Source organism: Strix uralensis, chromosome 25 (genome assembly GCF_047716275.1).
Source record: "Strix uralensis isolate ZFMK-TIS-50842 chromosome 25, bStrUra1, whole genome shotgun sequence".
NCBI lineage: Eukaryota > Metazoa > Chordata > Aves > Strigiformes > Strigidae > Strix > Strix uralensis.
This window is the reverse complement of record NC_133996.1, coordinates 5689003-5703046: the sequence shown is the minus strand read 5'-3', so window position 1 is coordinate 5703046 and position 14044 is coordinate 5689003. Positions and strand designations below refer to the sequence as shown.

The following is a 14044-nucleotide window of genomic DNA, read 5'->3' as shown; positions in this document are numbered from 1 at the left end:
TAGCTTGGGTTTAGCTTATGTTAAGCTGTCAGAGCAAAGGAACCTCATCTTTAACTCCTGGTCTTCAGCATGAGTTTAGCCCAAGTGCTTGTCTTTCCATTGCTGCCTCTCTGAGGAGCCCCTTTTTTGTATAAAAGGGTACTAAAAGTTGGAAGAATCTTTCTGTGCTGTGTCTCCACGAGCATCACACGGCTGAGTCGGGCTCTTCGGCACAAGGGATAAGTGCCAGCCACCAGCTCTTCCCCTCCGCTCTCTCTGCTGTCAGCTCAGGTTTCTCAAAGCTTACGCTAATATTAAATTTTAATGACTGGAATCAAATGAGCTACGGTTGAAATGTTACTAAACGTAACAGCTATGTTGATTCAGTTTAGCAAACAGCAGAATTCCCCGGGGAAGCGATTCCCCAGGTACAGCCAAGACACGGAGGGTCACACAGAGACAAAGGGGTTTTCTCCATCGTGTGCTCTCCAGCATCAGCAACCCCTGAGCTAGAAGACCCTGAATTACAACCCTTCCGCCTAAAGATCAAGAAATTAATGCTGTACTTCAGATAAAACAAGGGGCTGATCTTCCTTTACGTGCTCAAGGAGCAGAGATGAGGTTTGCTGGTTTGGAGCGACGGTGCCAGAAAGCCCCAGGCACAGGCTCGTCCTGTCTGGCCAAAGACCATCCACAGCCTGGGCTGTGGAGAGCTGATGGAATCAAATTCTTTGGTGTTTTTTGGGAAGACGTGTGCGCTGGCGGGTGGTTTGGCCTCCTGGCTAAGTGAGCTCAAGCCTGGGTTTTGTTTACTTTATCTTTTATACAGTGGATTTTGAACTTGGGTTTCAAAGCCTGGCTAGTACTTAGCGTTGGCAGTTCTGAGCTGGGACCCTTTTTGATTCACCATGTTGTTTTTGGACAAGCTCTAACGTTGCCATATTTCACCTACAAAGCAAAGTGTAACGCTCAGCCCTGGGTCAGAGGCTCTAGCAGAGATTTTTTAGCCTTGCTGCAGTGCAGAGCGATGCTCGGGAGTGGAAGGATGATGTTGCCTCCTCGGTTGTATCATGCCAGAGTGGTTTTGCTTTGCTGGGGACACTTTCCTCTCTGCAACAAAGACGAGAGCAGGAACGGGGCAGCCTGCCTTCCGAGTTGTGCCCAACGGCCAGAAAGGATTTCTGGAAAACTCTGGAGAACTTGACCCAAAATGAAACGCAAGGAAAAGCGTCAAACTTGACGGAACCAAACGGTCGCCGTCGCGTTCAAATCGGGGCAGATGCGGTTGGCCGGAGGGGAAGAGGCATGGTGACGCCTCTGGGCCTGGCTGGACCTCCATCGACTCGCCGGCCCCCTCCCGATGCCGCCCCGTGCCGGCGGCCCCCGCTGTCACCGCAGCTGCCCTTCGCCCCACGTCTGCTGGCGGCGTTGGGGCACGGCGGAGGAATGCCGGCGAGCCGGGACCTGCCGCAGCTGGCACAGGCCGCGCCGCTTATCCAGGATCTTGCCTCCGAGTATTAATTAAACCCCACCCTTGCCCCAGCCAGAGAGTGGGGGGGGGGGGAGCAGGAGGGGGTCTGCCGCAGGGAGCGAGGGACCGCCGCGACCGATCCTCGCAGGCGACGGCTTTGCCGGGGCAGGTCGTGGGGAGTGGAGGGAGGAGATGGGATTTTGGGCTCCTGCCTCTCCTCCTGCAGAGGGTTTTTGGGGAGGTTATTTGAAACCGGAGTTGCTCAATGCAGTGAACTCGGGCACCGCTCCTTCACACCAATAAAAGTTTTATGCTGGAGGATGGAAAGGGGGAGGGAGGATCCCTAGACAGCAATAACTGAAGCTGCACTCCCATTTTATTTTAGAGGGGGTCAGGTCGTCTGGGGCCCACAGAGCCCTCGTGCCTCCAGCATCCTCTTTGTCTGCTTAAATAAAAAAAATCAGGAAAGAAATCCCAGGAGGGGTGATGCAGTGAGTGAGTAAAGCCCTACGCAGCATTACTCACCCTGCCATTCAGATGCTGCTCTCTCTAACCCTGCTCCAGGTCCTCCCCGCTTCCCCCTAAGTAAAAGCAGCAATTAGCCAGGGCTCGTTAGGATCCCGTGCGTGCTCCTGCGCCCTCCCTGCCGCTGCCCCCCTTTGCGGCAGGAGGATGTCGGCTTTCTTCGGCGCTCTATTTATGACTCTTAATTCCCCCAACCTTTCAGACAGGGAGCTGACTCAACGGCGCTATCAGCAATGTCGCTGTTGCTAATAACTGTTTGCCTCGTGCCCGGTGTCCCTGGGTTTCTCCCGGGTGCTGCTGCCCGAGGCTGCTGCTTTTCAGGAGAGGGGGCTGCCAGCAGCACGTGGCCTTGGGGGTACGAGGGGGTACGGGCATCACATCCCCCACGTGAGCTGTTGTCGTTGCACGGGGCATCGGTGACAAGGAGAGATGTGGGATGGGGACCTGACTGCCCAGCACCGTGCGGTGTTTCACAGTGGTTATTTTGCAGGAGGACTGAAATGGGTGGTTTCCTCCCAGTTTATCCCATTTATGTTGGCTGGGGACGAGCATGGTCCCTGATTGCACAAGTGGTGTTTTGTGATTTTCCTTTGTGATGATCTTAGGGGTCTTTTCCAACCGAAATGACTCTGTGATTCTATCTCCCGGACTGGCGGCTCTGCCTCTGCCACTGCAGAGCTGCTCTCGAGGGTGGGCAGCAGAAACCCGGCGTCCCATCTCGGGATCGCGGGGCTGAACCGGAGAGCAGGAACAAAGCCGTGTGCTGATGAGGCAGGGTATTTGCACCAAAGCGTTTACACGCCAAGCCTTCATTTCTCTGGACTTGTTAGCAGGCGATGCCCAAGCACCCGGCCCGCGCCTCCGGGGGGGCTTTTTTGGTAACTGATAGAGCCAGAGACCCGGTAGCTGGGGGTGCATCGCTGGCGGGGGCTTCAGGGCTGGCTGGGAGAAGGGCAGTGGGTTTCTGGGATGGGATGGGATGGGGCAGGGAAGGGACACACTGCCACTTGCTGTGCCCCAGCCTGGCCCGGGGTATTTTTAACCCTTCTGTGCCCCCGGAGGAATGCGTGCGGCTCCCGACAGTCGTCCAGTTGGGAGCAGCTGGGTGGGACTGGGCTGGGAGTGGGGACAGGCTGCACGACGGTGTCTTCTCGTTGAACGCTTTCCAGACCTACTTAAAGTATCTCTGGCTAGTATTTTCAGCATCAGCAACACACGCAAAAATGCCTCCTCTCTGACAGCTGTTAAGCTGCCTTAAAGGCACCATCTCCCCTCGTTGGAGAAGAGGATGATAAATGGGGGGTGATAAGCGCGGGCTGTGCTGGGTGACGGGGCTGTCACCAAACCTGGCTGAGGAGAGTGGCCCGAGTGGAGCTGCAAAGCCTTGGCGATGTTTGGTGGACTTTTAACCTGGTAATCTGGGGGGGGGGGGGGTGTAAATAAACATGTTAGCACAAGAGGCACTTGAGCGCGAGTGGCCCCTGCAGCCTCCTTGTTCATTGGAAATAAATTTTATTGCAAAGGGAAGAGCAAATGTGCCGCCGGAGCTTGTCTTCTCCGCACGGAGCGTGGCCGGTCACTTGTTCCTCAGCGAGTTGCGGAGGGATTTGACCTTGACTTGTCAGCGGACAGGCACTTCCCTGATCCTGAGCAAGCTGAGAGCAAGAGCGAATTAAGCCAAGAGCTGCTGAGACCGACCAAATCATAGCAAGGCTTTTTTTCTTGACCATAAAACAATTAGGCTGTGATCAAATGGTCCCTTTCAGGAGCCGGCTTAGGTCACTGCTCCAAAGCCACCCACTTGCAGATGCTTTGGTGACCCTGCCAGGTCTCAGCTGAGGGAGGTGGCCGTAGGAATGTCCTCTCACAGGAGCACTCGTTAGCTGGTGGTGGTGACACTTTGCAGCGTTTCCAGGAGATACTAAAAATACCAGCTTTGCATAAGACCGGGAGAGCTGAGGATCCGAGGGAGGAGGAGATGGGAAGCTTTTTGTCTGCAAGGGCTGAGCAGAGGAGGGAGAGGAGCCTGGTCCCGGCGGGATGCAGCCATGGAGCGGGGGATCCGTGGGGAACTGCGTGTGGAGCGGACGCGGGACTTTCCCATCACCCACCGCATCCCAGCGCGTCACCGTTCGCTGCCGGTGAAGGGAGTGACTGTGGCCGCTGGGTCTGGAGCAGACGGGGGCTTCTCTGGGGAAGGGCTCGGGCTTGGATTAGTCACCGCAGCGTTTCAAGAACAATTGCCAATTCTTCTGCCGAAGGAGTGGTTTAAAATTCTCCCATCCAGAGGATTCTCTGGATGATAACACGCTTACCTCACTTCCTAAAGAGCCTCTGGAGCAGTTTATTAATCACCCCATCCCTCGGCTCTCCCTGCTGTCCCCAATTACTCTGACACTGGCTGAGGAGCAGCTCCTGCAGTTTTCCATTTCCCCAGGGTGGGCAGTGGGGTGGCAGCACCCTGCCATGGGTGTTGGGTCACTGGCAGCATGAAGCGAGATGGCCAGAGAGCCCAAGATGCTTCATCCACCCTTGTGCAGCACCAGAGCAAAGCCTGGCAGCCACGGAGGGGAATCTGCAGGAAAACTGGGCAGCTGAGGACAAAAATGGGGCATTTCAGCAGGTTGCACCTCCTGTGCCCAGCCAAGCTCCCAGCTGCGAGGACCCTGGCACGTGGCTCTACCCATCACTCGCAGCCCCGGCTCAGGTTGCTGCCGGGCTGTTTTGGGGTGCTTTGTGCACACAGACAGGGCCCTGGGGCTCCGCAGCGATCGAGCGCTGAATGCCACGGTGTGGGGCTGTGCCTGAGCACTGCTGGAACACGTGGGCACCAGGCTTCGTTTGGGAGAATTATTTATACCAACATCTATATTAGCTGCCTTGCAGGGCAAGCACTACGGTGCAGCTCCTGAACCCGTGGCAAAATAAAATAAATTTTTAAATGCAGTGCTCGCTGCATCTGTACATCCAAACTGCCGAACGTTTCCCAGGAGTTTGGTTTTTAGCCTCTTTCTAAAACTTTTCCAGTGGAGGTACAGACCCCTGTGGAGCCAACCGAGGTTTCCTTCCGCAACCCCGCGGAGGAGAGTCCCGAATGAACGGGCTCCGGGTTGCAAATTGCTGCTTGAAAGGCACGCTGGCTCCCTGCATCCCCAACAGCCGTAGCCTTTGAAGAGAGACATCGCGTGGTGGCAGAGACCAGACATGAAATCGGTTTGAAGTCAGCTGTAAGCCAAGGGAGCACCCAGCCCAGCACGGTGGGATGGGATTAGCCCGGGTGCTCTTGCTGGGAAGAGGCTGGGAGCTCAGGGCTTGCCCACACAGCACCGAATCAGCAAAGGTTTGGCAAAAGGAGCAAGTTTAGGAGGGCAACAGCACTGAAAGGGAGATAAAGAAATCCCTCTGACCTTCTGACAAATGCAGCAAAGGCTTTAAAAAGCGTGAATCCTCTGGTAAAAATGGTTGGACTAATGATCTTCAAGGTCTTTTCCAACCTAGATGATTCTGTGACTCTGTGATTCTGTGAAAATGCCAACGAAACCTGAAAAGCGGTTTCTAAGGCAGATTTTGGGTGTGCGTGGTTTGGCTTTGTGCTTTTATTGCAGTGTCCGAGGGAGGCTGAAACCTGCCCCGAGTCCCTCCGTTGAGCTGGAGGCACTTGGGGTTTATCCCCTCTGTCTTGCTTGGACGTGGCCACATGTCCCAGCCCAGGTCCCTCCTGCCACCACCGTCTCAGTGACCCTCACTGAGTCAGATATGGGGGATACGGTGACCTACACAGTCAGACAGGGGGGACACGGTCAGCAAGACCTGTAGGGACAAAGCTCATGGTGCGAAGGCAGGAGCTCTCCTGCACCCACCTTTGGCCAGGTTGGGTCAGGCCAAGCTGCCCTCCTGCCCCAGGCACCAAGGTGAGGATTAAGGAAGGTTTGAGGATGAAGAAGTCCCTTGGTTGTACCCTGGGCTCATTAGCGACGTGTCCATCAGAGATCTTGAGCTGTCTCTGGGCTCTCTTGCTCGTCACATAACACAGGTCCCTCATTTCCAGCTGCTGAGATGCATTAAAAGAAAGCTAAAAATATATTGGTTTCCAAATACTGCTTTCCCATGTAAACAGTGGCGGCAGCGGCGGGCTGGATGTAATGCAGGCGTAAACAGGGTGACATCACCCCGTGACGGGGAAGGCACGCGTCCCCGCGCTCCGGGGCCGCTGGCCATATGAGGAAAGCTTGAAACCTTCAGGTCCGGGAGGCAAACGGGGATGTCTCTACTTGGAGCAAGTCTGGGGAAACCTCTGGGTGGGTTTTAGCTGAGGGTCTTTATCTGCAGGACGTGGCCGGGGTGGCTTCGGGGCGGGAGGGGGTCTGGGCTGGTGTTTGGTCCTCTCCCCGCGGCGGGCTGGCTGCCGGAGCACGGGCATCCCAGCGCCAAGCGCGTCGTCCGCAGCCATGAACCCCAGCTTGGGCTTGGCCAAAATGTGCTGGTAATGAGGCAGGCAAGAGGAGGTTTGGTGACTGAACGAAAGCCAGATGAGGGGTCCTGGTGGTCCGTTCTGCCGTCCGGCGAGCTGCGAAGTGAGCAGATGTGCTCTCCCGAGCTCAGGCCTGTGCCTCCGAAGCTCTGTTAGCCCTTTATTTCAGTCCTGGCACTTGCTGTTGGCAGGGCTCCGCGTGCCAGAGCCACTCGGAGACACCTGAAAGGACAAAAATTCAGACAGTTCCTTCACGTCCTGCCCTGTCCTTCCCTTGCACCACCACAAAGCTCAAATGAAGCCCTGAAATTGGAATTCCCAGCACCCTTTGGCTTCTGTCCCCATCGCTGGGGTGGCACTTGGTGGCTTAAAGCTGTGACTTGGGGAACCTGTAAGAGCTCCGGCTGGGATCTTCAGGCCAGGCACAGCAGGTTTTTAATTGGCTTTAGTACTTGCCGAGTATTTCCCTAATGGTTTTAGAGACAGGGGGGATGTGTTGGAGGAAGACTTGGCTTGCTTTTGACACGTGACTCGGTGAGGAAATGGGAAAAGAATTTCTGGCTGTGAAACGGCAGCTCCACGTCGAGATCGCTCCTTCTTCTTCGCAGTGGAACAAAAAGCCTCTGCGCCCCAGCCCGGATGCCTGGGATTCCTCACGGAGGGGCCCGGGAGCGGTAACGGTCCTGCTCCTGCTCTGCCAGCTCCCGGCCAAGGTGGTAGCGGGGTGACCGGGGGCAGCTTTGCCGGGGCGCTGGCACAGTGCAGCCCCCCTGCCCCTGTTGTCTTAGCTGCGCTGGATTAATAACAGGGACCGAGAGCTGGTGTGTCCCCGGCCAAGTGTAAAAATCTGGGGTTTGGGACACTCCTGCAGTGCTGGCAGCCAGGGCCGGAGGAGGCTGCGGGGCCAGCCCTGACCGTCCATCTGTCTGTCCGTAGGGCTCAGGGGGATGAGGAGGGGTGAAGGGGCTCCTGGGGGCTGCTTGGGTTCCCCCTCATGCAGTGCGGGGCTGTGGGGGGGGTGCTGCTCGTACACCCCTCTCACATCCCCACTCCGGCTTTTTCCCTGGTCATATTTAATGATGGAAAAAAGAAAAGGAGTTTCCAAAGCTTTCCCGGTGTGCAGCCAGCCCCGCCGAGCGCTTCGGGCCGTTTAACCGGCATTTCTCCTCCGTGGCCCTGAACCCTCCCCTTCCACAAAACACCCCTTCCCCTTTCTCCAAACGGAAAAAGTCCCTTGGGGAACACGGTGCGGGAGCTGCTGCATGTGCGATTGGTGCCGGGACCCTCGGGGATGAAAACTCTGAGGCCTTGGGGACGGGGAAGCCGGGCTCCCACCGCAGCCGTGCCGCGACCTTGGCCGAGCCCCAGTGTTTTTCGGAGACAGCAGGCACCTGCAGCACGTCCAAAAAAATCAGGCTTTTCATCTCCCTTGGCTTCAACCTCTTGGCTGTAACGCAGCCACGGCTGGGGGGGAAAAGGCTTTTGGTGAAGCTGTGGCACAGCAAAGCGCAGACCGAGGTCCCAGTCCCGGCGTTGGCACTACTGGGGTGCACGGCGCAGGCTTTTATGTATTAAAGCACCTGCCCAGCCTCTCGTATTTTTATCCCAATGCTATAATCCATCCCCAAAGTAGCAGGCCGGGTGGCTGGTGGGGTGGGTTGTTGCCTGGAGATGCGTGGAGGCTGTTTCGAGCCCTCCTGTTTTTAATCCTAAGTCTGTGACTTCCCTCAGCATCACTTCGCAGCGGTGATTCACGCGCCGGGGCTGCCTCCCTCTCCCAACCCCACCGCAGCCGCTTTAAATGTTCCCCATCTTTTAACCCCAAATGGCAGGGGGGGGGGGACGGAGCTGGGGATGGGGGGGGAGCGTGATGCTGACCCAGAACTGGGGCTGTAAAAATTAGTTCTGAGGCAAAGGAGCCTGCAGCGGGCGAGCCGTGCGGTGGCGAGTTGCGGGTGGGTTTTTGGCAGAGCGGTTGGTGGTGCCGGTAAAAATGGGACTTTGGGGGTTTTTTTTGGGGGGGGGGATTTAATAACTCGGTTCTTTGTGCAGGGGTGGGTGTGAGGAGAAAGGGGGACCCGGGGGGGCGAGCAGGCCCCCTCCCAGCGCGGGGCTCGGGCTGGGAAGCGCCGTATCGGGGAGAAGCGGGGGCCGGGCCGCGGACAAAGGGCCGGGGGGAGCGCGGCTCGGCGGGGCCGGTGCGCGGGGGGAGCCGGAGCCGGAGCCGCCGCCGAGCCAGGGCGTTGCTGCTCTTTGTCGGGGGCTGCCGCCTCCCCCCCCCGGAGGAGGGGCCAGCCCCGGCGGGGCGGGGAAGGGGCCAGTCCCGGGCTGCTACCGGCCGCGGAGACACCCCCCCCACCCCACATCCCCCCTCCCTGCGCCTCGGTTGGGCTCCGGTACCCCCTTCCCGGGGCCGGTGGGAAGAAGGAGCGGGGGGGGGGGTGGGGGGGGGCGCGGTGCCCGGGGGGGAGGGGGCGGCCCCGTTGCTCCCCGCCCCGCTCCGCCCCGCGGTGCCGCCCCCCCCCCTTCGCCCGCCCCCGCCTCCCCCCGCCCTCCGCCGGGGCTGGCAGCTCCGCGGGAGCCCGGTGCTGGCGGCGAGCGGCGGCGGCGGGGCCGGGGCTGCGCGGCTCGGCCTTTTGTTCCGCCGGCGGGAAGGCGAGCGGGCGGCGGAGGAAGAGGAAGAGGAGGAGGAGGAGGAGGAGGAGGAAGGCAGCGGCCCGCCATGCATCCCGCCGCGCCGGCCGGGGGCTGCCCGCGGGGACGACGCGGAGCCCCCCGCCCCCGGCCCGGCCGCTGAGCCGCGCACAAAAGGGGCGAGAGCGGCGGGGAAGGAAGGGGAGGGCGGCCCCGGTGTGTCTGTGTGGCCCCCGCCGCGCCGCGGGGACCGGCCCCCGCCGACCTCCCCCCCCCGCCCGCCCGCCCTCCCCATCCCCGCCATGGCCGGGCCCCCCGGCGGCGCGGAGCCGCCTCAGCCCGCCACCGGCCGCCGGGAAAGTTAGTGCGAGAGGGAGGAGGAGGAGGAGGAGGAGGAGGAGGAGGAGGAGGAGGAGGAAGAAGCAGCAGCAGCAGCAGCAGCAGCCTCCGGTCGCGGCTGCTCTCCGTCCCCCCCGTCGGCTCCCGGCAACTTGGGGGATTTTGTGCCGCTCCGTCCCCTTGCCATTTTTGGATGCGTTTTATAGCCAATTTTTTTTTTTTCCTGGGGAGAAAGAGAAAAAAAAAAAGCGAAGACCAGCAGCCTTCCTCCACCGCAGGACTCCGCCGCGCGCCCCGACCACCGCGCGGCAACCGGCTGGATTTTGGGGTTTCGGTGGCCCCGAGCGTCACGGCGGGGTGACGGGAACAACAATGCCATCATGTTTTTGAGACAGGAAACCTCCGAGTTTGCCCTGAATGAAGAACTTCCTGTGTTTAAACTTGTACGAATATCCGCTGACAAGCTCAGTTCAAATGAAAACACGAGAGTCGGGGGGAGAGGCTAATTCAGACCAGCTGGACTTCCACGGGACTCAGAGCTGGGCAGAAAATGCGAGGAGCCGCTCGCCGCTCCGGCTGCGATACGTGAGCGGCCGGGACAAGCAGTGCCTTTGTTATTAAAGAAGGACGGACAGGAGAATTTAAAAGCTTCAAACTCTTCCACGGTTTCCGTCGCAAACGGCGATTGGGAATATTTTATCGAAGCTGTGGGATTTGGATGGTTTTCGCTGATGGATGGGGGTTTTTTAGGGGGGTCGGGGGGATGAGATGGGGCGTTTCACTGCTCGGGACCGCCGGTCGGGCTGCTGAGCCGGCGCGGTGCTGCCGACGCACCCTCCCGTCCCCGTAGCGTTGCTGTTTTGGGATTAAGAGTCTGCCACGGCGGGGTTGGGACCTGCTGGCCGTGTGATGCTTCCTGCGGTGGCGGGCAAAAGGTTGCCGGCGCGGTTTCGTCATCCGTAAGGACGAGAGCATGGGCAAACCACTGAGCCGGCCAGACTGTTTACGGCAGAACCGCACTTGCCTGGGGAAGGGCGAGGAGGAGGATGGTTATATAGAGGATTGCTACGTGCCCCAGAGGTCGATATACGACACGATGAGGATTAACGAGCAAATCGATCAGGGATCGAAGCTCAACCAGCTTTCCAAGAGCACCCTCGGCAAGGGGGATGGCAGCACCATATCCAGCAACGGGACTCTGGGAGCGGCCAACGTCTTCGAGTCCAGGGCACCAGAAACGAAGAAGTTGGACGAGCGAGTCATCTTCGACGCGCTGAAGCTCAGCAGCGACGTCTCTAAGCCGGCACCGGCTCCACCGAGGAGACGACCAAACCCTGAGAGGAAGGAGAACGTCAACCGGCGGTCATGGAAATCCTTCATGCCGCCCAACTTCACCGAATTTGCGGAAAGGATGGGGGCTTCGCTGAGCGAGGTGTCGGAAGCGGGCGCTTCCAACCCTTCCCTGCGGGATAAGCGGGAGTCAAGCGCCATGCTCACTGAGCGCCCGGGCCAGCCTGACCATGGCGAGCCCATGACCGAGTCTCTCACCTTGGAGCACGTCTCCAAGTCATCCGGCATGGCGGAGGCTCTGACGGCCAAGCAGTTTGGCGCAGATGGCTACGGCGGTCCCCGGGATGAGCGCCAGACCCTGCTGAACGCCGGTGACGGCCGCGGTCGCATCAGGGACCTGGCCAGGGCTCACCGGCTCCCCAGTGCCACCTGGCCACGAGCCAGGAAGAATTTCATCAAGGGAAGCCTCAGCGATGGGCACCAGGAGACCCTGGAGGCCTCCGAGTCGGACTGTACAGTGGAGAATGTCAACCTCTCTCCGTGCCTTAGCGAAGAGCTGCTGGATGCGGGACTGGATATTCTCATCACCTCCAATCTCAGGGAGAAAACGGAGTCTGAGCTGAGATTTGAGGAGGACGAGCGCTGGGTGATGATGGAGGAGTGGGAGGAGGCGACGCTGTCAGAGAGAGGAAAGGCTGTTCTGGTGGCAGAGGAGAAAAAGAGCTGTTGCTTGGCAGATATTTCTGAAGAAAGGGAACAATTCACTGTTCCGACGGATGGCTCTGCCCCCAGCCCAGGGACCTCCCAGTCCTGCCTGTCCCCAGGGGGTGCTGGCAGCCACCTCACTGGCAGCACGTGCTGTACCGAGGACGCGGCGGTGCAGTGTGAGGCCGAGGACTTTGCTCCGGGTTCGGAGCGCTCGACCAGCCCTGCGGTCCCCGAGTTGTCTGACACGGACTCGGTGCAGATGTTCCTGGAGCTGGAAGAGCAGTGCCTGAACGAGGACGAGGGCGATGGGGCTGTCCCTGGCCATGTGGACGTTCAAGCCTCCCCGATGGACTCGGAGGGGCTGGACCTAGATTCGGCCAAACTGGCTGGGGCGGTGGTCGAAGCGTGTCAGCATAGGGCCCCTTTGGACATCAGCGCTTCGGACTCTGCCGTCGTGTCGGATCTGGAGGACTTTGATGTCACCTGCAGCTCGCAGGTGCTGAGCATGCTTGAGCCGGCGACGGAGCCCTTTTCGGAAAGGGACACCTCGGCTGTCACCCCGACAGACTCGGACGGAGGGGCCTCACCCAGCCCCGTGGCTGCGGCAGGGCCGGGCTCCTTCCAGCAGTGCTCTCTGGTACCGGAGGAGGAGGAGGATGAACCTGACCCACGGGTGGACGTGGAGCTCATGGGCAGTTGCGTGGTGGCGGTGCTGGTGGCTGGTGGGATGCCGTCTCCTGAGACAGGCGCTCGTTCAGCTTCTGGGTTGGAGGGAGCTGGTTACCCCAGCGCTCCGGTGGGGTGGGGTGAAGATGACCAAGACTTGGTCCCTGATGGTGAAGTGTCACAACTTCCCAAGGAGACCTGTCCCGGCCGAGTGGCCCCAGCTGGGCTGTGCCCCTGCCAGCACCCCACTCCCGACACAGTGGCGGAGGAGCTGGGGTCCCCCTCCCAGCATGACGAGGCCAGTGGTGAGGGGACGGATCCATTTGGGACCCACCACCTTCTGCCTGGAAGGACAGAGCTCACCAACTGGGATATCCCAGAACTGGTTTCTGAGGATGAAGCCACAGATTTGGGGTCAGAGAGTGATGGAGCTGAGGGCCAGACTCCTCCAGCAGAAAGCGGGGATACTCGCTGCACTTCTCTGCCGCCTTTCCACGCCGGCTCTGCATCAGAGCCGGGCTCCGAGGCTCCAATGACGTCCCCAGTGCCTGTTGAGGGTCTCCCATGGGAAACGGTTCCCCTGGGCCAGGGCTTGGCTCTGGAAGGGGCTGCACATGCCGAGGGGTCCCCAGTGGAGGTGGCTGTCGTGCGTGGGGAGGCTCCAGCAGCCGTCCTGCAGCCGGGAGACCTGGACTTGCTGTTTGCCGGCGGCTGGGAGGAGCGGCTGGTGGCACGGTGCTGTACCATGGTGCTGGGTGAGGGGATCCCACGTGCTGCCAGCCCCACCGCCCCAGAAGAGCTTCCCGGCATGTCACCTGCTGTGGGGCAGCCTACTCCCGATGCCACCCCATGGGATTTTGGGGGGCCTTCTGCTCCAGCCGACCCGCCAGCACCAGGGGATGTGGCTGTCCCAGAGCCTCAGGCTCAGGAGACACCACCAGCCACTGGGAATCTTACCACGGATGCTGAGGAACTGTGTATTGAGCATCCACCCCCAGATGCCACCACCGCTGCCACCTCCTTGGCGGTGGAAGAGCTTCTAGATGCCCCACCACCCTTTGCTGATGTGCCTGTTGCCACCGTGCCACCGCAAGCGGCCGACCCTCTCGTCTCTGGTGTCGGGGATCTCGGTGGTGGCCCTGCACCGCTGGCAGCGGGGGGGCTGGTAGTGGCCTTGGGGGATACAGATGACTTTGCCAACATGGTTGACTTTGCCGACATGGTCGTACCGCCCATCTTGGAGCACCTTCCCACCGAAGTGCTGGCTTTGGAGGATGACCCCGTTGCAGGAGCAGAGGTGGCAGCTTGGGACAGTGCCTGCATGCTGTCAGGCATGGATGGTCCCCCCTTTGCCTTCCCATCCCCCCCAGAGGGACCCACCACCCCAGAGCTGCACGAGCTGCCGGGTGCACCCTCTGCCACGGCACCCACCGCACAAACCCTCCCCGGGGCCACCCTCCGTCGCCCCAGCTGTGGGGGTGCCCCTTCCCCAGCACCCGGTGAGGGAGAGGTGCCTGTGGGCACAGAGGGACCTCCCGGCACTGCTCTCCTTGCAGAAGGGCCTCCTGCTTTACCAGATGGATTCGTTCCAGATAACGAGGTATTTGTTGCTCAGGCGCTCGCAGACGGGATTTCAGGCGCAGAAATCGCTTTATTTTGCACTTGAGGGGTGGGTGGGAGATGGGAGCTCGTTTGGTAACTCCCAGCCACGATCTGCAGGGTTCAGGCTTCGAAACAGCCTTCTCCCTCCTGAGTTCAGCTTGAATTTGGCAGGCAGAAAGTTTCAGGGGGCAATTGTGTGTTTTTATAAGTAAGGGAGGCAAAAGACTGCTTGATGACCTAAAGTATGGTCTTCAACTTTTTTGGCTTATTAAAGTACATTATGGTCACTCAGATATAAATAACGGACTTCAGAAAAACCTTCTTGCTGACTCCTGGCAGGGTGGTTCCCATCTTTGAAG

At 59.7% G+C, this 14044-nt stretch overlaps 2 protein-coding genes across 17 annotated transcripts in view; both read left to right on the top strand.

The window, feature by feature from the left end:
* Positions 1–14044, top strand: part of LOC141954788 (microtubule-actin cross-linking factor 1-like) — a 146023-nt gene that overhangs the window by 94805 nt on the left and 37174 nt on the right. The gene's annotated exons all lie outside the window — the stretch shown is intronic.
* LOC141954494 (uncharacterized) lies at positions 9013–13749 on the top strand. Its single transcript, XM_074894096.1, has one exon. It carries the CDS (start codon positions 10393–10395, stop codon positions 13747–13749), a length of 3357 nt encoding a protein of 1118 aa, XP_074750197.1. The 5' UTR covers positions 9013–10392.

What these genes read in the sequence shown, in the direction of transcription:
- LOC141954494 (XM_074894096.1), top strand. Translation starts at nt 10,393, where the DNA reads ATGGGCAAACCACTGAGCCGGCCAGACTGTTTACGGCAGAACCGCACT.